Here is a 21,934-nt window from a genome sequence, read left to right as displayed (position 1 = left end):
GACACCATCACCATCAACCTCTCGCACCGAGCGGAGCGGAAACAGTTGGGATTGGGGAAAAACGTGGAGGACACAGTGTACCAGAGTGTGGTTTATGGCGAAGACCCTATGCGCTGCCGGTGCTCATCGTTCTTCGAGTTCTTTGACAACGCGTTCCAAATGATCAAGTAAGTAGCTATCAAAGGTTTCGTTCTGGGCATTCTCTCAAACGTGAACAAGTGTAGGCATCGAGAGCAGTAATAGGTTAGGTTGCGATGTTGTGTTGAATACGACGATGAAGGACGAAATGGAGACAGAATTATTAGTATGATGACCCGCCCGTAGGATCGCCAGGCAGGATGCCGCACCCGCCATGCATGAAATTTTATGAAATGCGCTTCGGTATAGTGCGTTGCGCGTCTTCGCGTGCAGCGCCTCTCACCCCCCCCCCCCACTCCCCTCCTTTTCCGTCCTATCTCGCGGCACCACACTACGCACAGCGCTCTATCACCCCAATACTTTCGTCACTTTCCGCCCCGAGTCCTCAAGGCCACGGAGTACTCGGAGTCAGCAAGGGCGCGCGCTAGGTCTGGTCGCGGGCGGGGCGCGGTGGAGCAGGTCGAGGTGGCGTATGATGGGTTGCCTAGCGCCTGACTGCAGGCGCTGGCAGCCGCGGCAGCTCCGTGCTGGCTGCGCTCCCACTACGACTGTCACGATAGCAAAACTTTTCTTCAATATCTTACGCACATTTGTCCAGATTTTGGGGAATATTGTTAACAGACGTTGTTGAGAAAACATATTAACGTCTCACATCCTCTTAAAAAATGGATATATGTGTGGTGTGGGTACAGCACTTTTACGTCAGATTTCTTTTCCGTGGCTCGGCTAGTGACGCTGTTAGATTGGCGTTCCGTCAATTCATTGTGTTATTCCATTTTTTATGACACAATCTCCTGTCCCTTTTATGTCGCTGCGTGATCGAATGCTGATAACAACTTTTTATTTTAAAAAAAATAGCAACACCGGATACACACCGCTTACACAACGCTCCGCCTCTCTTTCCACGTTCTAGCCATTGTTGACCCAGGCCAGTAAGCCTGTAAACGGTTAATTGCTCTGGATCATTTTACCAGGAGGCAAATCCGTCAAAACTGCATCATGGCTGCATTATATGTCCAGTCTAAATTGCGCACATTATGCGCATAAGGCGCTTAAGATGCGCTCTGCTACCTGGGTTGGAGCCGTCGGGCGCGTACCTCGGAGGCAGTTTGGCATCCACAACAACGGTGTGCGGCCTCTTTCAAATGCCCTGGACGGGGTGGGTAGGCAAACCGCAGTGCAATTGCGGCTTGTAACTGCGACACATATTATCTTCGCGAATGAAATCCTGCGGGTACGTGCCAGGACCGGCAGCCGTCGGCGTAGACTAATCAGTGTACACCCTAAAAAAAAACAGGGGAAATCAGAAGTTGGAAAAAATCAGAAAACTCTTAGAGAAAGTCAGGAAAAACCCAGAGAAAGTCAGAGAAAAATAATGAGAAAAAAACCAAGTAAGAACAAAAAAAAATGGTGTACGCTTGAATTGATAGTAAAGCACCCCTCGAGGCGTGTGGCCACGTGATACTTTAAGTGCCGTTTACGGTCGGCCGATACGCAGATGGGGATACGTTTCACCACACGGTCGCCCCACGCTGGGAGCGCGCTGCCCGCCCGCCAAGGTGCGCTTTGTGTTCGCGCCTGTGTGTGTGTGTGTGAGCCCGCACGCGTGCGTACGAGTGCACGCGTGCGCCACTGGCGGCGCTGCCGAGGTCCAGCCGCGCAGGCGTGGTTGCGGCAAGCCTCCATTATTTTTCCAAATGCAGCGTGGTGGTGTGGTGCGCACGCTTGGTGGCACCCCCCCCCCCTCACACACACACACACTTTTTTGACTTACTGAATATTCTGTAAACCGCTGCCACTCCATCGAACCCCCCACCCCCTCTCTACCTCTCGTCCCCGCCCTTGATGGTGGCGGTTCATGAGGCGATGCGGACAGTATAGCGCCGTAGCGCCTGCCGCGCGCTGGGTAGGCCATCCCGTCAAGCGACTGTGTGAAGACGGCGGCCTGTCCGGAGCGCCCAAGATCGGGGGCGACGGATCGGACACTTCCACTGGTACTACCACAGCGAGGTTGCCACTACTTTTCGCCATTTCTCGTTATTCTCCATTTTATTATCGTTACGTCCTCTCGATCGCAGTGTTAATTGCTCTGCCCTCTTTCAACTTGGTATTCCGCCGTCCTGCGATTCAATAACGGATAAGCGACCGGGGCCGTGGTGCGCCAAACCTATTGTGGTACTATGTGGCCCCGCGTGTTCATTCGTGATCCACTCACTCATGGGGCCGTATCCGCTGTATTTGCTCTGGGCAGCTCAACTTGCGCGGACAGTCGCTGGGGCGCCGTTCGCGGTAACAAACAATCATTGTGTGTGATTGTTATGGATTTGTGTGTGATTGTGTCATGATTGTTTCTAAAATGTTTTTCCCGATGTACACACTCACATATTGTGCCCAATTCCGCACCCCGCTTAGTACGAACGTTTGCACAAAAACATACAAATACATTTAGCGTATACGCGTGTGCGTGTACGCGTAAGCGTGGATTTCAGATTTCACGAAACGCAATAGTGATTTTCGGTTGTCTTCACGAAGTCAATGAGGGGCGGGACCCCGACTTCTCGTCACGCCGGGCGTGAAAATTACACCTGGCGTGATAATCGCGCTCGCGTTTTGGAAACTCTAAACTTCTCTTAAACATTGGTATTAATTTTTTTTACGGAAACGAGTATTTTAATGCCCCCCCCCCCCCCCCCCCAAAAAAAGAAAAAACCACGGAAAAGTGTTGGGCACGTAATTTGTTCGTTATAAACAGAACATATTATAATAAGTGTTATCATTACGTTGGCCATTCTGTGTCAGGGTCCATTCCTGGCGTACGTCGACAAGTTCTCCCGTTGTGCAGACGACGAGTCAACCAATAGGATACTCATGACTATGACCATCACACCCTTCAACATCAGAGAGCCCTACGCCCTCCAGATCGTTAATGGCAAACTCTCATTCAACCGGACGTTCGATGATACCTACTGGGCAAGTGTCACACCTTTTACTTTGAAAAATATCATTCACAACATTTATATACAACATTTGTTGTAATTTTTGTTTAGAAAAGAATTTTTTAATTTGCAACAGCCCACTCTTGCTTGTCCATCAATTCCAATTCGATCCGAAGTGCTTGTAAATTTACAATCTGAAATTGTAATTTTACGACACATGGAAAAGTTTCTCGTAACCGTAGGCTACGACTATTTTTTCACATTGCCATCATACACAGAACAATCCTGTAAACTGGCGAAGTGTGTACTTAACTTACCTGTGTTCGTTATTTGAAAATACAATTTTGAACAGACTCGCACTCGCATTGATTCCCGCTCCACCGACGGCCATCGTTGGATGAAGAACGCTTTTCTTTTCAATTTCCCTTCAAAAGGCTGTTCTGTATTTCGGGAGCAAGCGCCTGATTGGTATCGTGTTTTGTTAGGTGACGTCATCACCAGCGGGAAAGAATGCACCGTTCCGCCGGCAAGTTCAAACAATCATACTAATTACCAAACTACACTCTAAATGTCAAGGACAATTTTTGTAACTAGCACCGGACTTCTGCGTGCATAACTGAATTCAGATACAATATTGTGACTTGCTAGTCACTAAATGTGTGTTGGTAGTTACAATATTGTATCTGAGCTAGTTATGCACACAGAAGTCCGGTGCTAGTTACAAAAATTGTCCTTGGACATTTAGAGTGTACTTAAAATGTGAAAGTTAAAAAAAATAATCCAAAATTGGAATTATAATTCTGAGACGATAATAGGAGCGAGTAAGTCTTTCTTGAAACAGCACGGTAAAAAAAAGTTTCTTTTAGACGCTGTCTTGGATTTTATGGAGACCGCCATTGACATCCAAGACCGGGTGTCGAATAATACTGTTTTTCACTGAAAATCACTTTATGTAACATAATACAAAGCTATCTCTATTTGTTACGTTCGTGTGCGTGTGTAACATCAGTTATACACATTTTTTGACGTAACAGTTTTATACAAATTACTTGCAGTAACAGGTGTTACACAAATACTTTGTATTACAAAATGATTTTTGTTGATTGCAACTTTAGAGCTATGCGTCCCGAGCATAATTTGCAGTGTAACAGCTGTTACACTTTTTAGTTTATGCAACATTTGTTACGTATACCACTTTGTGTAACAACGGTAACGTAAAATTATGAATGTAACAACTGTTATACACGTACACATACGTGTTGTTACATAGAGTAACTTTTAGTGTTGTAATACATTTTTTACCGTGCAGAGGTAACTTTTTGTACGCGTAATTTGCAACGTTTTTTGGACGGTATGTACCAATTCTGAATTGAACCACTATAATTTTAAAGGTCTGAAGTAGTAACGTAGAAATGGGGTTAAATTTCACTAGATCATTCTTACTTAGGTTTCCTTCTATAGACTTCAGGCACATTTGTTACTTACTTTTAAACCTTATAGTCGGTTAACGTCACTTCCCAAGACTGTTAATTATTTTTCGTTCCAGGGCGTCTACCCCATCGAGAAACAGTCAGTAAACTGGACATTTCCGAATGTTCCAATTATGCCATACGGATTCATGCGGTTTCATTCAACCTTCGGACGAGCTCGGGAAACTGATTTCTGCTTTCAAGCAGAGTTCCATTCAATCCCAAGACCAAAACCAGGAAATATTGGATAAACCCCTGTCCGAAGCACCTGCCTGTGATGCGCCCGGTGCATCTCCGCCATTATTTGCTCAACGCGCCGATTGGGACTGCCGCACACTAAACTCGGATGCATTATGTTGTACAAAAGGGCTGCTCAGCTCTAATCGGACCTAGTTACGCCTAAGGTAGAACCTAGTGAAAAAATATCGAAAATTGCTAAAAAGTCGTTTAGTGAGGTGAAAAACGGTCTAGAAGCTCGTAGGCTAAAAACTCGACCTTGAATTTGTATAAGGGAATGAGGGATCATCCAGAAAGTACGTCCGTTTCTCTCAAAATCATCCTGCAAACTACAGTGGCTCGGCGCCTGCAAAACCCGGGGTAGGCTACCCCGCAATACACCCATGCACGGCATGCAAGATTGTGCCTACCCATCAGGCGCCATGAGAGCTTGCATTGCCGTAATTTGGAGGGTTCGTAACGGCGAATGACGGACGTACTTTCTAGATAATCCCTGATGTAAACTGTTGTAATTAATTGGTGCAACTCGCGATGTAATCGGATGTGATTTGGTACACAGCAAAGTAAATAAGAGATGAACACAGGTGGATGTCCAGAACGGAAGTGAGCTGAACTCGAGATACACTTTTGACAGATTGAAAACAGATTAAACGTCTCAAAATAGCTGAACACCAGAATAAATAATTATGCACATATTGCTATTATTTATATATGTGATCATGAACCTTCTGGTTGTGTAGAAACTTAGTATATTTTAACAAAAACAAGCTGTGAAAGAAATTTTTCCCTCGAAATTTATGTCGCAAGGACCTTTTACCGTAAAGGCCTGCATCAAGGGGGAGTTTTTGGTCTACGAGCTCGCTTGACCGTGTTTCACCTTACTGATCGACATTTTTGAGATTTTCGGTATTTGTTCAGTAGGGTCCTCCCTTAGATATCCTTACTTTTCTCAAATTCACCACACTAGTAAAAGTCTTCAAAAACGCTTTGCGTTCAAAGAAAAGGAAGCATTGTAATTGAAAGTGAAATTAAAAATTATCGCTTCGTACTCTACGATGCTACTGTTTTCTTTGTAGGTTGCAAAGCAATGCCTTGTAAACTTTTACAGTGTTAATAAAGTGTTTTTTGAATTATATTCCTAAAGTTTTAAGGCGGTTTCATGTTATTCTAACCCCCATTTACTCGTTGTGATTGAAAGGTAAGCTTTAAGCGGACGCATTCTGATTAATTTCGTAGTGAATACCTACGTATTTAAAATCAGTATCAGGGTGAGAGTGTACAAATGGGCATATTGCGCACAACACAATGCATTGTGTCAGGGCCACGACACATCAGGTTTGCCTACTCCAGGGGTCATGGTGCCTTACGTTGGACGAGTGGACAATACATACCTGCATACTGCTGTTTGTGGCACTGACGCACTGTGCATTTCTTGCTCCAAACGCGCACAGTAAAATTACTTGTTCATTTAAAAAGTCAGTTATTAATCACTCTTGTACATACGGTAATAGTTAGTCATTCGATATAATCTTCTTTCTAGTTAGCAGTTTATGTCCTTTGTCTCCTACTTCCGTTCTGTGACGCTATGGATGGTAAAACTCTGCTGTCCTCTGGGGCAACATCAATAAAATGTTTTTGTATAAAAAGATATGCCGTTTCGGTACCACGCCGGGCCTCTCACGCGATGGGAAATAGCTGTCAATTCGTAGCACTTTCAGTCATGCCGATGCACCGAATTCCACTGTACCTGCTCTGTGCCGCTGAGCTGGTGCGGACAGCTGCTGGGGCTCCATTTGCGGTAAAAATAAGTCTTAATAATAGAGCGACTGAACCTATTTCGAATCAGATTTTTGAATTCCCGCCCTATACCAAAGCACACAGGTTTTAGAACAGTCGCGTAGGAAGGAATCTAAAGGTGAGATCTTCCTTTACAAATAGCAATTTTTTTGGCGTCCGTAGCTGCACTCGTTTTGGAGTTATGGCAGTTTGAGTATGGACGTGATTTTGATCCGAAATAGGGACACATGAACCAATTTCGGATCAGCTTTGGATCAAAATGTCGATTTTGCCATCCTGTAGCCTACAGAAGTCGGCTCTAGAAGCAATCAAGATTTTGGTCCACAGTCCATAGGGTCTGTGAATTATTGCCTGATCCGAAATAAGCTTGTGCACGTGCACCTAATTCGGATCAAATGGAACTAATAATTAAGAAAGCGACCAGCAACAAGCAACACACTCGGCAGTAGTTCTTAAGTAGAATAAGTGAAAAAGACGAGTAAACGTCATATTCTTGATCAGCTGGAATGCCTATATTGCGGGAGATCGAGATTATGTAAGAGTACTTTTGACTAAATCGACATAAAATGCAGTGAAACTAGCAAATATGGTCCTGGACTGTCCTGGATGACCAAGTATGGATCCTAAAGCAACCCTTTGAAATATCCTGTGACAAAACAAAGTAATAGTGAGCACCAAAAAAGTTTCGACCAGCATTAAATCGAGAAGCTGCTCGCAAAACTCCACTTAAGAAGTTGTGGCTTTTAACTCGTTTTAACCTCTACCCGCGTTTTAACCTGACATGATATTTGATCGAATCCACGTTTGAAACGTGTTCTCTGGGCCTTTAATTAAAGATTGATACCTGGGTTGACGCGAAATTATGCGTATATACCAAGTAATGTCAATTTGATTAAACCACAACATTCTCCCACCTCCTAAACAATAAATATTCATGGTCAATTCAGCCGCTTGGGCTGCTTGGGCCGCACTAGGACGAAGCGATGGTATATTCTGGTAGAAAACGACAAACCTTTTCACCAAAAAAATTAGAGCCCATACATTTTAGCGAGGGAGCGTGTGTAGGTCTTATTGATCCGAATTAGGGGCTGATCCGAAATAGGTTCAGTCGCTCTATACGTTTCAAATCAGTCATGATAAATGAAGGGGGCGTAGTTTGGGGTGCTGACGTGCCGCTGCCGCGCTGCTTGAACAGAGTGGCCGAGAATTTTGAACTTGAGTAAATTATCATGTCCAGTTACGTGTCTTAGGGGCAATACCTAGCGTACGGCAGCAAGTTGTATCCATGTGCGACGAACGAGTCGAAAAACAATATTATCTTGAGGAGCGTGGTCTCGTCCTTCAATATTAAAGAGCCCTCCGCACTCCAGAGACTTTACGGCAACATCACGTATTATATCTCCTTCGATGACACCTTCTGGGCAAGTGACTTTCCTTCATGTGCAGTAACACATGATAGAAGAACGCGGCCTGTGGAACACCCTGTACATTCCCTTGTTTCTTTATTTAAGGCTCGCACCCGTATTGATTCCCGCTCCTCCGACGGGCAACGTTGGCTCAAGAACGCGTTCCTCATAACTTTTCCTGGGAAAGCCTGCTCTATGATGCGTGAGCATGTACCTGGTTTGGCTCGTATTCTCTTAGGCGGCGACGAGATCATGAAGAGAAAATCGTGTTCGGTTCAGACGGCAAGTAACACACCACCTGCCCCGTAACAGCAGAAAAGTCAGTTCTTAAACCTAGAAATTTCGTGATCATCATCAAATTGTGTCAGATTATGTCAGAAGCGGTGCATAAAATTTTGCGTAATTTTATGGCTGAAGCCCATGAAAACTCTTAAAGAGTTAGTACTTTTTGCGTGTGAGGGTGAGGGTGACTTAGACATCTTCGTTGTTGTTGACAATGCCGGCAAATTCAGTTCAATGCCGAATCATAAAATGCATATGAGCCCTAAAGTTCAATCTCTAACAGCAGGGAATCTTTCAAAAACTATGATTTTTGGACCAAAAATGTGCTTATTCTTTTCAACATAGTGTCCCCTTATAACCTGACTTGGTAATAACTTCCTTCTTTTTACACGTTTTATTTTTTCAGGGCGAATACTCTATTGGAAACCAGGCGGTGAACTGGACGGTTCCGCATTTTCCCATAATGCCATACGGACACATGCGGATTCAGCAACTCGCTGGACGGGGGCAAGACACTGATTATTGTCATATGTTCGAGTTTAATGTCATTCCAAGACCAAAACTCGGGAACAATGGCTAAGACGCTTTGTCGTTTTCGGCCGTTTGCATTGAGAAATGTTTTTTTCTAAAAGTATCGGTACAGTGATAATACGCGTCTTTCGTGGTGATGGGGCACCACACTAAAATTTTGTGACCCGTGGATTCAAAAGTTGAAAGTTTGTGAGTACCGGGTGTCCGGGAGAATACGCGGCAGCTCGATGGGTTGCCTACGCACTGGTGTGCAGGCGCGGAGGGCGAGGGGGGAGCGGTGGTGGGAGGCAGCCGGTTGCCCCCCGTTACCCCCACCGCTCCCCCCTCTCCCTCCGCGCCTGCACACCAGTGCGTAGGGAACCCATCGAGCTGCCGCGTATTCTCCCGGACACCCGGTATAAATGAATAATCGGAAAAAGGAAGTCCAAATTAGATTAAATACATATACTTAAATTTAATTGACCTAATAAATTTGCTTCCCATGCTTGAGGAAAACTTCTCAGATTTCGCCTTGGATTTTGAAGAAATCTTTTCAAAACACCAGAACAAACCCCACATTTCTTGAGGAGAGTTTTCCTCATACAAAGAGAGTTTCTCAAAGTTTTCCATTTCCTGAAAAAAGTCTCAGTCAACAACTGATAGCGATAGAAGAAAGTGGATATAAATTGAAATAGGGGTGGCCCCCCTTAAATTAAAAAAAAAAAACAGTTCTGAACTTTTATTTTACATTCTTTTTCTTTAAAGAGTGATGGGATAGAATGGCGAGGGTAGGATTTTTCATGTCAACCCTATCAACCCTATTATTCAGCTCGTTTTGTCTCGGTCCCAATACGTGCAGTGGGAACTTTCCGGAACTTTCAAATTTCAAACTCACCGCTCCCTCCTGCTCGGCTACCGTTGTTTGTGGCTTTCCCTGCTCCCGCGAGCGCTCACTCGCCTCGGCTCGCGAAACTTGCCGTTCAGAAGGATTGAGGAGCATCTGCACCTTCGTGGACTGTTTTGCACCTCGTTCGTGATTCGTTGGTCTGTTTGCAATTACGTAGGCTGCACGGACGGAGAACTAAGAGAGGGGAACTTCCTCGACTGTCTAGGGGACTGTCTGAAAAGCCAAGAGCGGAGCTTTCTACACTGCTGAGGGGGCTGGCTGTCTCTTTATTTTAGTCGGATATCGTACGCCTTCTAGCCTCGGACAAGCGCTAAAAAAATTATGGACCACCAGCAATAAAATGGTACTTAAAACTGTGAGATATTACGTCGGTGTCACGCGGGGCTTCTCACGCGATGGATGGTAGCTGTCAATTCGTGGCACTTTCAGTCATGCATCTGTACCACCTTCCTCTGCACCTGCTCTGTGTAGCGGAGCTGGTGCGAACATCGGCTGGGGCGCCAGTTGCGGTAAAACTAATGTCATCGTCATCTATACACTGGGAAGACGAAGGTGCTCAGTACTAAATTTTAATGGTACCAAAGGTTTAGTGCCTTCACAAAGGCAGCGACAATGCCAACGGCACCAATTTTCTAATGCCTCAAGCTAATGCCTCTTTGGTGCCGTTTGTAAAGGCACTTAACTGAAACTTTCATTAGCACCCCACGCAAGGCACGACGCAGCACCTTTGTTTTTCCTGTCCTGTGTATACTTTCGGTCCTTAGAATTCTGGGGGGGGGGGGGGGGGGGTACGCGAAGTTGGGGTTATTGGGCCGGGGCCGGAGGTGTTTTCCCGTGCCTCAGTCGCTCTGCTTGCATGATGTGGGACGCTCATTTCGAATGTTTAGAACTTGTACACTTGTCTACTTATGAGACACTTTGTATTTACAGTGTAGTTACGTGTCTTAGGGGCATTTCCTAGCGTACGTCAGCAAGCTGGTGCCATGTTCCGAGGACGAGTCAAACGGTAACATTGTCTGGAGGTGCCTAGCCACGCCTTTCAATATCAAAGAGCCGTACACACTACAGAGACTCACCGGTAACGTCACGTATCGTCGCCCCTTCGATGACACCTACTGGGCAAGTGTCACGTATATTTACTTATGTACTTACTTACAGCAGAGATTGTGCACATATGTCGCCCTAGTAGCGCCCATGCACGTTAATGTGCATTAAATGCGTACTAAAATGCGTAAAAAGGATAACACATTTTTTACGCATTTAATTTGCATCACGCGCATCAATTGCGTAATTAGCGGTGACAAGCGGCTGATTCGAACCTCAGCCGAGGTTTCGGGCTCGGTTTGGATTAGGCTCAGCTGGTGAGGGAGACTGAGCGGGGCGAGGTTGACTGCTATCGCGCTTGCGTTGACAAATCTCTGACATGACATACAGCCGCGGACAGCGAACCAGGTCTTCTTTTGCATAAGCTCGCTAAATAGCTTAATCAAAGCAAAAGGGCCGGCGAAAAAAAAGGGGATATGTGACATTTGTATATTTACTTGTTTCTCTATGAATTTAAGTCTCGAGTTCGCATCGACTCCCGATCCTCGGACGGACAACGTTGGCTCAAGAACGCGTTCGTCATATCTTTTCCTGGCAAGGCCTGCTCCACGACTCGTGAACATATGCCTAGTTTCGCTCGACTTTTCCTAGGCGAGGGAGCTTTCATGAGTGGAAAACCATGTGTCGTTCAGCCGGTGAGTACAACACTACCTGCCTCGCAGGCGTTAGAATCTAATTAGGCTTCACGCAGAAAATATAGGGACCGACTTTCGTCACGCCGGGCGTGAAAGTCACGCGTGGCGTGATAATCGCGCTCTCGTTTCGGGGACGCTGATTTCCCCAGGAATTTTACAACAAAAAAATAATTTAGTTTCCAATTTGAAATCGTGATTTTATTCCCGTAAAACCAATGAATATTTTGTTTCATTTTCCAATTTTCTTTCAGGGCGTCATCACCATGGAAAACCAGCCGGTAAACTGGACTTTTCCTCATTTCCCCATCATGCCATACGGATACATGCGGTTTCATCAGACCATGGGGCGGGGACGAGAAGTCGACTATTGTCAGATCGCCGAGTTCCATTCCATCCCAAGGCCAAAGCAAGGGAATAATGGTTAAGATCGCCCAGCTTGGTTCTGTTGGCCGTTTGCACTCAGAAATGTTTATTTAAAAAAATGGCTGATCGGCACAGTGATGGTGCTACGAAAGTTATCCGCTAGAATGCAGGGTGTTGTGTCGTTTGTGATGGTGCCCCTTACACTGACAGGGATGATCTAGATGTCGAACGAACGCCCAGCTCGTCTCTGGTGCTCGACCCAGATAAACGTCTAGGAAGCGCAAGGAGGTTCTAACACATGCTGGGGAATGTGCGGCTCATACGCTTGCGGTGCTCCAAGCCAGTCGCCACCCGCCTCGCCCAACGCCGCCCCGCTCAGGCATGGCGCGCACTAATGTCGATATTATTTTGCGGTATTTGCGACAGAACACCACTTGAATGGTGTAGCGCTCGGCCGCGGTGTGGCATGGTGGGGCGTTGTCCGACTACTGGACTGGCCCGATCGCTTTCTGTTTCGGCAGAAATCGACCTCGCGTTTTACTCAACATTTTCCGAATTCACCAGAGTGACAGTTACATTCGACAACCCACATTTAGGTTTGTGCTATACGCATGTTCTTGTGCCAAGAATGGGTTTTTCTAGGTGCATATCTGGAATGTAAAATACCTGGTGAAATGTTACCCCCCTCCTCCGCTGAGCGCCACCCTGCCTGTGGCCGATGCACCTTCTGCCCCCTCCCTGACATGAACAAAGGCAGGGGTGGGCGAGAGCAGGAGGAGGGGAGGGGCAATTGCATACCAAAGCACTCGAAGAGGGAGGGGGCGGGTGCAGTCCCGTCCGGCAATGCCACCCAGGTCCAAGGTTGTGTTCGGGATCCCCACCCCTCCCCCGCCCTGCCCCGGGGCCGTCCTGACCGGTGGCGCCTCTCTCTCTCTCTCTCTCTCTCTCTCTCTCTCTCTCTCTCTCTCTCTCGCGTGCGTGCGCGCCCGTTCGCTGATTGGCCAGAGAGGCGGGGGTGGTTTTGGATTCCAGCTGGGCGCGCCATATAAAAGTGCCGGGCTGCGTTGTCCTGGGCAGCAGATACAGAAGGCGTTCCCAGCAGCACCGCAGCGCACCTGGACACCGCCACGACTACCAGAGACATGGCTTACTTCAAGGTACGACGGACACGCGCCCTGGAGGGACGCTCCCCTCAGCCTGGTTCTCGACATCTCTCCATGCAGTTCAGTATCGCTGGCCTGGTCCTTCACGTCACTGCAACACCGACCCGCCAAGGACAAAATCTGGGATTAGAATCATCGATGTGTGTGGTGCAAGTGAAAAGTGAAAACGGACATTTAGTGCGTGCGTGTGCGTTTTTAACTTTCCTAAAAACCAACTGCGAGTTGAAAACGTTTCTCACGCAGCGTGCGTGTGCGTGCGCTAGCCCGCGTTTGTCGCGGTGATGCTCTGTCGTGTGTGCGGCTGTGCCTCTGCTGTGCCCCCCGGTCGTTGCCAGTTGCCACAAGCTGACCCCAGCCGGTCAGCGGGGGCTTCGCGACCTCCTGGGGCGGCACGGGTTGACGCCCACCTTGGCCGTGACCGTGGCCGAGCGTCGGAAGCGGACCTCCAGCGTGGCGTAACTAGCGCAGCCACCTCCCCCCTTCCCTCCTTTCCCCTCTCTCCAACTGCCCTTCCTTACGCCGCGATCAGCGTTTGTTACCCGAGGTTTGTCGTTGCTCTCGCTCAGTCGCGTCAGCGTTACGATTATGCAAGTTCGGCGTGGCCTGAAATCAAAGGCGTATAGTGCCCTGCCAGGATCCTCCCTCTCTTTTATTTTCGAAAAAAAAAGTTGGTAGGAAATTTTCTGAATTAAAGTTGAAGCAAAGGGGTTATTGATTCCATCTTCTCGCGGTTCATTTCGGCAGGTTGCAGTGCTCGTCGGGGCGGTGCTGGGTCTGGCCTCGGCGCGCCCGGGCGGCCACGCCGAGTCGTACGTGTCGTACGGGCACGGCATCGTCCACGCCCCCATCGTCCACGCGCCGATCGTCCACCACACCCCCGTCCTCCACCACGCCCCCGTCCTGGTGCACCACGAGCCTGTGGTAAGTAGACGGCCCCGCTAACGACGGTGGCGGCCGACGTGGCGGTGGAGCAGCTATCCTTCGGTCTGCGGTTCGCTGCCGCGGTTTTCGTTCCTTATCGCCGACCTCTTCGCGGTTTGTTTTCTCCAGGCCCACCCCAAGTACGCCTTCAAGTACGGCGTGCACGACGCCCACACCGGGGACGTCAAGGACCAGTCTGAGCACCGCGACGGGGACGTGGTCAAGGGCGAGTACTCCCTGATCCAGCCCGACGGCACCAAGCGCACCGTGCACTACACCGCCGACCCCCACAACGGCTTCAACGCCGTCGTCTCCTATTCCGGACACGCCGTGCACGCCGCCCCTCTCCACCACCACTACTAATCGACATCGCTCACCCTCATCGGTGGCGTCCCCAGTCAAACAGTGACGCCATCTGTTTCATCCCTTCATCTGCGCCACCCCCTGTGATATATGTGTGTATATAAATCGAAGACTATCTGCATGTGCAACTAAAATGCCTGAAAGTACAAAAAAATAATAAAGCAGACAAAAATCTTGCTTTTCTAGATTTCCTTAACTTTCATAATCTTTTATCCCAAAATTCATTCACTTTCCTCCCCACCTTTCTAAAAGCTGTGCTGTTGATTAACCGGAGGAAGACATGCGTGGTGGGAAGGAATGCGGGCCGAATCGGCTGCTCATGAATTGTTTCGACATGACGTCCATTGCTGACCATTTGAGGGTGAGCCCGCTCTCCATCTCCTTATAGATAGGCGGGCTTGGGCCCTGGCTAGGCCGGCCCGGCTAGCTACGGCGGTTTCAACACCCCCCCCCCCTCCCAACATCGCCACACACATACACACTCAGAGCGAGAGAGAGAAGGAGAGACTTCCCCGGTACTGGGGCAGTGCCACGGTAACCCACAACTCCTGACATTGTTTGCGACGACACTGAAATAGAATAGCGCTTGTTCTATGCGTTGGTGCACTCGTGCACGCAAGCACGCGCCCACTATTCCCTCTGCGTTTGAACGTTTGTGGTTCATGTGCACCACCGCATGCCTGGGTGGGTAATCGTCCTCGATGGTTCGTGGGAAACTATTTTATTGTAATATGAGTAAGCTTAGTTTTGGCTACCCTCGCCGACCCTTACGCACCTAGACGTCAGTGCTTTAGGCCGTTCTGTGAAGCAGCGACGCCCGCCTCTCCCCGCGCAAAATCTCACGCTCCGGGCCGAAAAAAATGTATTCATTATTCCACTCTCGGAGCGCTGCAACAACAGCGCACGACCGTGTTTCATTCAATTTTCCCGCCGTGAGGCAGGTGTCCGAGCCGGTCGGCTGCCCGCGGCCGAGCCGCGGGGTGCCGAGGCCATTCCGCCATGGCTGAATTTCTCATCCGCTGTTATTGAAAAATTGCAGCGCAAGCAGCGCCGGACGTGCTCTGTGTCCTTTTGCATGTTGGGGGAGAGGAGACCTAAATGCTGTCTCGAAAGTTAATCCACATCAATTCTGTAGTCAGCTCTGTGGAAAGAATATAGCGTAAAAGGAGTTGAAGCACGCGGGTACACACACTGAAAACTGTCAGGGAAAAATTCGCAACACGGAAAGGTACCATAGGGGTACAATAATATTTTAACACTAGAGTTCCATGGCCACATCACACTAAATAAAATACAACTGCGTCCTCATTCCTCCCTACTGTACATTTGGTGAACATTTGTTACACTAGTTTTGGCAGTGCCGGTTTAGCTCACTACATACTGCTCAGGCCACGTGAATAATGGACTCTGATCCCGCGCAGGGCTCGGAGCACGGCAGTCGAGTTGGCAGGCGGAGGGAAAAGGGGAGGGGGAGGTAGGACAAGGGGGAGGAGGTAGGACAACCGAGCTCCCAGCGACCGCCAGGCATGTAGCAAGTGCATGTGCGACTCGGGTACCGACCGAAGGGGGTACCCGCTGGTGCACTGCAAGTACTCACCTCACCAAGCGGAGCTCTCATTAGCTAAAAGCACAACCAAGCAGCCGACGACGACGGCTAGGCGTTTAGTGAGGGCGGCAGGCCTGACAAGGCCGAGCATTGAGCTGCCGCTCCGGGCGAAACAAACCCTCCGGGAGCGGGGCGGGGTGTGGTGAGGGTGGGGCGGGTGGGGTGGGGCGGGGCGGAGCGGGCGAAAGGGTAAGTTAAGCGCGGGAAAGTCATTTTTATGGCTACCGATCGACAACAGCGGACGCCTTGTGGGGCGAAGACGGCTCTGCGGCTACGTTGAAAAGGCCGGTGGCCTCTAAGATGATTTACTACCGCATTTGATATGCTATCGTAAATTTACGGACATATGGGGATTGGCATAGGGCGATATTAACAAAAACAGTATCCAGGCTTGCAGACATGTGTAATTTTTTTATGGGCGATATGTACAGGCGAGCGATGAGGTGCTGGGTGGCGATGTGGATGGTGGAAGTGGGGCGCTAGTGGTAGTAGGGCCCGTAAGGCCCGTACGGCCCCGGCCCGGGCCCCGGGTGCGCGGCTGGCGCCGCTGGCAGCGGCCCGGCGGGCGGGTGCACGGCGTGCCCGCTGTACGACACCACGGCGTTGAAGCCGTTGTGGTGGTCGGCGGTGTAGTGCACGGTGCGCTTCGTGCCGTCGGGCTGCAGGAACGAGTACTCGCCCTTGACCACGTCGCCGTCGCGCTCCTCCTTGGCGTCCTTGTAGTCGCCGGTGTGCGCGTCCTCGACGCCGTACTTGAAGGCGTACTTGGGGTGGGCCTGCGGACACGAGAAAAGAGAGTGGGCGTACCTGGGCGTCACCCAGACTGGGACTGCAGCGGAATGTCGGAGATAAGAAGCCCTCCCCTTTGCTTCCATTCCCTATCATTCTATTTGGGATAAAACGTGAGACATCACTTTGTCTTCGCACACAAAAAACCAGGAATTTGCCTTGTTCCAATGTATTATACTTTATTCAAGAGCCTCGTAAACCTTAGGTGCTTATGCTTGGGGCGATTTGAATTCTTGCGGATTACCATTTTCCACGTTACTATTAGTAGTACCGCACGGAGCGTTAGCGGGTTCACTGTAAATCCACCTAGCGTTCCACCTATTGCGCCCATGCATTTACCCGGAAAACCAGAAAGTGTCCAGCAGATAGGCGACATAAGTCGCCTAGTTTTGCGGGTCAGGCGACTTATGTCGCCTATCTGCTGGACACCCCGGATTTACAGTGTAGGCAACCCACTGACATCCATGCTTGAATGCGGTACAGCACCCCTCCAGAAAGCGCACCACACCTGCAGACAATTTTTTTTGCCGGACCCGTGTGCTGTGTAGGGAAGATCACAATAGGCTACCCACAACACCAAAACTCAAATTTTGATGGCAAAAAACACTACACATTTCTGAATTTTACAAATTTTATCGAAATTGCATAGCTATAAATGTTTTGAAGATTATTTTTTTACTCCATCAAATTTCATGAAATTTAAAATTTTAATTTACGACGTAACAAATACAACGGAACTCAGTCCTATTTCGCTTTGGCAAGCACTAACCGCACGCTAACAAATAACCAATAAACTACGGTATCGATCTCTGTGCTGGAGAGGAAAGGCGCCCAAAGGCATGAGACTCACCACCGGCTCGTGGACATAGACCGGCGGGGCCGGGTGGTAAAGGGGCGGGCCGTGCGGCCCGGGCGGCCCATGCGGCGCGTGCACGGGCGCGGGCTCGGCGTAGATGGGCGCGGGCGCGATGTGCGAGATGGCGACGTACGACTCGGCGTGGCCGCCGGGCCGCGGGGCCGCCCGGACCGCGGCCGCCATCGCCGCCACGTAGAGCACAGCCTGCAACAAGACACCCGTTTGTAAGGCGGCGGACAGCCCAGAATAGAAGACCGAACGAAAAAAAATAAAAATAGCCATAGCTGAACAGTGGCTAGATAGGGGATAACTAATTATTTAACCATGTAGCTAAAAACTTAGGTGTGAAGCTAAATATTGAGATGAGCTTAATTTTAAGATACTTATCCAAATATCTCGGTAAATAATTAGTGATCTATTGGCCCAGCTTGTATAACTAATCATTTTTTCCGTGCGAAATCAGCAGCAATAGCTCTGATGAACACGGAGGCCGGTCGCACCCCCACACAGCAGCAGTTGCATGCAAAGTTATCGGCCGCCTCGAGTACCCGCTCTCCTGCTTCATCCTGGCGATGTCTGTGTTGGACACCAGCGACGATAGCGGGAAGTCCTGGACCCCTGTCAGCCCCACACTCTTGGTTGGCGATCATCCAGAAAGCGCGTCCGTCATTCGCCGTTTCGGACCTGGCAAGCTCCCGTAGCGCCTGACGGGTAGGCAACATCATGCCTGCAGTGCATGCGTGTACTGCGGAGTGGCCTACCCCGAGTCTCGCAGGCGCCAAGCTCCCGTCAATTTCACGAATGGATCTCGGAAAAAGACGGCCGTACTTTCTGGACGATATCTAGTTTTCTTAACGAGCAGATGTAGCCCTACTTGATGTCTTCCCGCGGCAGGCGGAGGGCGCAGCTGCGTCTGTCGCACTCACATACGCACACATCACGAAACACACACACCTTTAAGTCCATGATGGCTTCCTCGGGGTCCTCCGGGGTCCTCGCTCCCTCACTCACTGGGGCAGTGCCGCCGACGTCTCTGCTTTTATAACGACAAACACAGTCGGGGCGGGTGGCGGCTCAGGAGGAGAGGGCGTCGTGACCGAAGGGCAAAAATGCATCGCGTCGGGGAGGGATTGCTGGCTGCAGGGCTCTCTGCTGGGGGGCGTGGCGTGGCGTAGCGTCGTGAGCGATACTGCGCCACCACGGGGTGGCGGGGCGGGGACGAGGGGCGACACTCTCTGCGCGGGCAGAGGGAGGTTCGTGCCGCGCGGCGTGCCGTGCCGTGGCGTGGCGTGCCGAGGAGGGGGCGTGGTTTATGCACTGCGAGGAGAGGAAACAAGAGTAAGCAGCGGAGGGGGCGGTGGGGGGGGGATGTCATTATGGAGGACGGAGAGGAAGTAAATGGTGTGTGAGTCTCGGGCGGTGCGTCGTCAATAGGAAGAAAACTGAAGTAAGACTAATGTGAGTGTTAAGTTGAGTACAGTACTGAGTATACTGTCAGAAATGTTCGGGTTTTTGCCATACAAGTTTGTAGGAAAAATCCCATACGCGTGTGGGACGCGAAATTGTACATATACACCAAGTATTCATCAAGCGTTTGTCTGCTTCTGATTTGTCCGTCTGCTTTGGAGCGAGGTGACATTGGCCTTACAGCCTGGACGCGGCGGCGGCGGCGGTGGTTCGCCCAGTACCGTTTACATCGGCGCACGCTACCGCGAGCGCGGTGCTTTCGCGCCCCGCGGCGCCGCCGACGAGGGTGGCGTTAAACGCCTCGTCCTTCGCGCCCGCGACGTCCAGCCCAGGCGAGCTGCGAGGCTGCTGGACCGGGACCGAGACTCGTAAACCTGTAATAGGGGAGCGTTTGAGCTTAAGCAGCCCAGAGAGCCGATCAGCCACAGCCGAACAATGTGGCGGCGGCGCCGCGGAAAGTCAAGGCGCTCCGCCGTGCGGCGACGAAAATAAGTAAAAAGCACGGGTAACACAATAAAAAAATCGGTGCACCGGCTGCGTCGCGGCTGCCCTGCCCTTGCACCCTCAAGGGCAGAGAGCGACAATAAACTAATATAGTCCTCGGGGATATTCTCAATAATTTTGTTCTAGTCCCCACACACACACACACATGTTGTCTTCGCCGTCGTCGTGAGTCGGCACGCCGCGCCGCGCCGCAGACCATTTGGCGCAATGCACCGTGCGCATGCGCTCTGCTCTGTGTCCACTCATATTGTCATGTAGGGGCGCGTGGTGGAGGGGGCACCGCTGTGTGTGTGTGTGTGTGTCTGTGTGTGTGTGTGTGTGTGTGTGTGGAGTGAGCTCCGCCGGTCGCATCGCTGTGTCGCGCAGCGTTGGCCAAGAGACAACCCCGACGCGGAGACAATGCCTGCGGCCGTGCCCGAGGCGGTGCCCCTCCTAGCCCAGCACCACCATAGCCTCCCCTCTCTGTTTGCTCTAGCTTCCCGGTTCAAATCTTGGCGCGCTCGGCCAAGTAAATTAATTATTTATTCATTTTTGCAAAGGGGGATTTGGGGGGGGGGGTAATTTTTTATCATACGTCGGTTGTGTCGGGCGGGTGATGTATGCAGTTCAGCCGCTGCCCTGCCGATATATCTCAGTCAGTAATAGGCCGGCTATGGGCGCCCCGGCGAGCGGCGAGAGGGTCGCGGTGGGGGGGGGGGGCTGCTCTGTGAAGTGATTGTCGCTCGACTCGCCTGCATTTGCAACGCGGATGGAGACCGTATTAGGCCTGATTAGGCAGGCGCTCTGGCCCGGCCCTATAGAGTTGGATTCAAATTTAACCCCTACTCCCTTTCCCTGTCCTCAACAACTGGTCTTGTGTCATTTTCCACTGTCAAAAATCCGATATTCTCCCGAGAAAAAATGTGCATAAAATCGTAAAATTCGACACGTTAAGCAGGGAATAACTTTAGAACGTTGATCGCAAACGAGTACTTATCATGCTGATGTGACAAAGTTTCTGACCTCTACTGTACTTACATTATAACATCGACATGACACGGCAGGACGTGGACTTGACCAGCAGCGTTGTGACGAGTATGACGCAGACACGGCCGGCGTAGGACGTGAACATGAAACGCGCGTGTGTGAATGGTCATGGTCACCGACCCCACTGCCACGGCATGCCCGATAGGGCTTTCACTGCGATAAACTCACTGGAAAACCTGTCCCGACGTTGACAAGCACTGAACAAATTAATCAAACACTATGAGAATCCATCATAGGAGGCACAGACTGACGCTCTGGGTGCCCGGCCCGTCTGAAATCTTTGGACGACGAGGGGTCGAGCACTTTGATAGCCCAGGTACAAACCTAAGAGAAACCCTGACATTCCAGCAAAAATTTAGCAGAAATTCTAAAAGAAATTCAGATAATCCAAAAAAAATTCCACATATTACAAAAATATTCCATATAATACAAACATATTCCCCACATATTCCATGTAAACCAAAAATCCGAGCGGTCCGGTCCCGTCGTCTTTGGAGGGAGTCCTGCGTGGGAACCAAACCAGCGAGCCGAATGGGTGGCCTACCCTCCCGGCTCGTCGTGTGGCCCCGCCACCACCCTCCTCCTCCTCCCTTAGCGTCACATTGGTTGCCGGCCTCCAGGCGGAGCTAGTGCTCCGCTCCGCTCCGCAGACTTCTCGGCTAGACCAGTAAAAGTGGCCAGGAGCGAAATGTCTGCTCGGCCCGATCAGGCGTCGGTCGCTTGTCCGCAATATGATTCGTCTTCTTGCGCTCGGCCTGCCGCCGTGTGCGAGAGTGCTCTCCTTACATTTTACGGGATAATCTTAGGCGCGCAACGCTGGGTTGGACGCGTTATGGAATTAATATACCCGACACATGTGGGGCGCGGGTGGCCGCGGCCCCGCCCCGCCCCCTCCACAGCACCCCTGCAGCCAGGATGAACTTTGATTGCATCTCCTCTTGACCAAATGTCACGTGAGCAGACCTGCGGCGGCGGCGGTGGCGCTTTAGCGCATCCTTGGAAAGTAGGAGTAGTAATGGATTTGGCTCCCCACGCACGCGCGCTCGCCCGGTCGCACGTACCGCTGCTGCTGCTGCTGGCGTTCGCAAGTCGATCAATTACAATTTTAAGTAGTCGGGATCGATACGTGTGTGGGCGTTGCGACGGTGAGGTTTATGGCTAGGGCACATTGTCTTCAGGAAAGGCGATTAAATAAGCGGTACGGTGCAACGGTGCATCCGTAAGTGGTGTCATATCAGATAGCCTTCTATAGTTGACGTCATGACACAGCACGGCCAAGAAGAGATATACAATCCAAACTAAGCGCATAAACTGGTCTCGTTGTGAGAAAGTATCCCCGAGACATGTGTATTTTTTGAGGTGCATCTTCGGGCTGCTGCGTTGGTGGAGGTGGTTCAAGTTAGGTTCACACAAGTTTAGAGAGAGCAAGGTTGACCAATGGCATGCTGACTCCAG

General features: G+C 50.2%; 6 protein-coding genes across 7 annotated transcripts in view; 5 read left to right on the top strand and 1 right to left on the bottom strand.

Moving 5' to 3' along the window:
* Window positions 1-8: 8 nt before the first annotated feature.
* LOC127749408 (cuticle protein 8-like) overlaps window positions 9-21,934 on the top strand; it is a 33,378-nt gene continuing 11,452 nt past the window's right edge. Inside the window, exon 1 of the mRNA XM_052267424.1 lies at window positions 9-167. The gene's annotated coding sequence lies outside the window, so the exon portion shown is untranslated. The remainder of the gene's footprint in view (window positions 168-21,934) is intronic.
* LOC113205224 (uncharacterized) lies at window positions 2,281-5,930 on the top strand. 2 transcript variants are annotated; one of them, XM_052267426.1, is made up of 4 exons: window positions 2,281-2,427; window positions 2,938-3,108; window positions 3,427-3,600; window positions 4,621-5,930. In XM_052267426.1, the coding sequence occupies exons 1-4, from the start codon at window positions 2,356-2,358 to the stop codon at window positions 4,792-4,794; spliced, it is 591 nt and encodes a 196-aa protein (XP_052123386.1). In that variant the 5' UTR covers window positions 2,281-2,355; the 3' UTR covers window positions 4,795-5,930. The 2 variants fall into 2 exon arrangements, with proteins under 2 accessions (XP_052123386.1, XP_052123387.1); XM_052267427.1 differs by having other exon boundaries at window positions 2,306-2,443.
* LOC113205218 (uncharacterized) lies at window positions 6,383-9,025 on the top strand. Its single transcript, XM_026420743.2, has 4 exons — window positions 6,383-6,578; window positions 7,828-7,998; window positions 8,089-8,265; window positions 8,672-9,025. The coding sequence occupies exons 1-4, from the start codon at window positions 6,465-6,467 to the stop codon at window positions 8,843-8,845; spliced, it is 636 nt and encodes a 211-aa protein (XP_026276528.2). The 5' UTR covers window positions 6,383-6,464; the 3' UTR covers window positions 8,846-9,025.
* On the top strand, window positions 9,168-11,918 carry LOC127749409 (uncharacterized). Its single transcript, XM_052267425.1, has 4 exons — window positions 9,168-10,191; window positions 10,631-10,801; window positions 11,245-11,421; window positions 11,673-11,918. Exons 1-4 carry the CDS (start codon window positions 10,078-10,080, stop codon window positions 11,844-11,846), a joined length of 636 nt encoding a protein of 211 aa, XP_052123385.1. The 5' UTR covers window positions 9,168-10,077; the 3' UTR covers window positions 11,847-11,918.
* LOC113205225 (cuticle protein 8-like) lies at window positions 12,812-14,408 on the top strand. The gene is made up of 3 exons (XM_026420750.2): window positions 12,812-12,941; window positions 13,692-13,868; window positions 13,998-14,408. Exons 1-3 carry the CDS (start codon window positions 12,927-12,929, stop codon window positions 14,229-14,231), a joined length of 426 nt encoding a protein of 141 aa, XP_026276535.1. The 5' UTR covers window positions 12,812-12,926; the 3' UTR covers window positions 14,232-14,408.
* Window positions 16,222-18,483, bottom strand: LOC113205219 (cuticle protein 19-like). The gene is made up of 3 exons (XM_026420744.2): window positions 18,437-18,483; window positions 17,477-17,686; window positions 16,222-16,613 (listed from the first exon to the last, which is right to left on the bottom strand). The coding sequence occupies exons 1-3, from the start codon at window positions 18,446-18,448 to the stop codon at window positions 16,317-16,319; spliced, it is 519 nt and encodes a 172-aa protein (XP_026276529.1). The 5' UTR covers window positions 18,449-18,483; the 3' UTR covers window positions 16,222-16,316.

This window comes from Frankliniella occidentalis, unplaced genomic scaffold, assembly GCF_000697945.3.
Source record: "Frankliniella occidentalis isolate FOCC.00 unplaced genomic scaffold, Focc_3.1 Scaffold52, whole genome shotgun sequence".
In the NCBI taxonomy this organism is placed as follows: Eukaryota; Metazoa; Arthropoda; class Insecta; order Thysanoptera; family Thripidae; genus Frankliniella; species Frankliniella occidentalis.
Note: the sequence above shows the minus strand (reverse complement) of the source record. Positions and strands in the feature narration are given on the sequence as shown.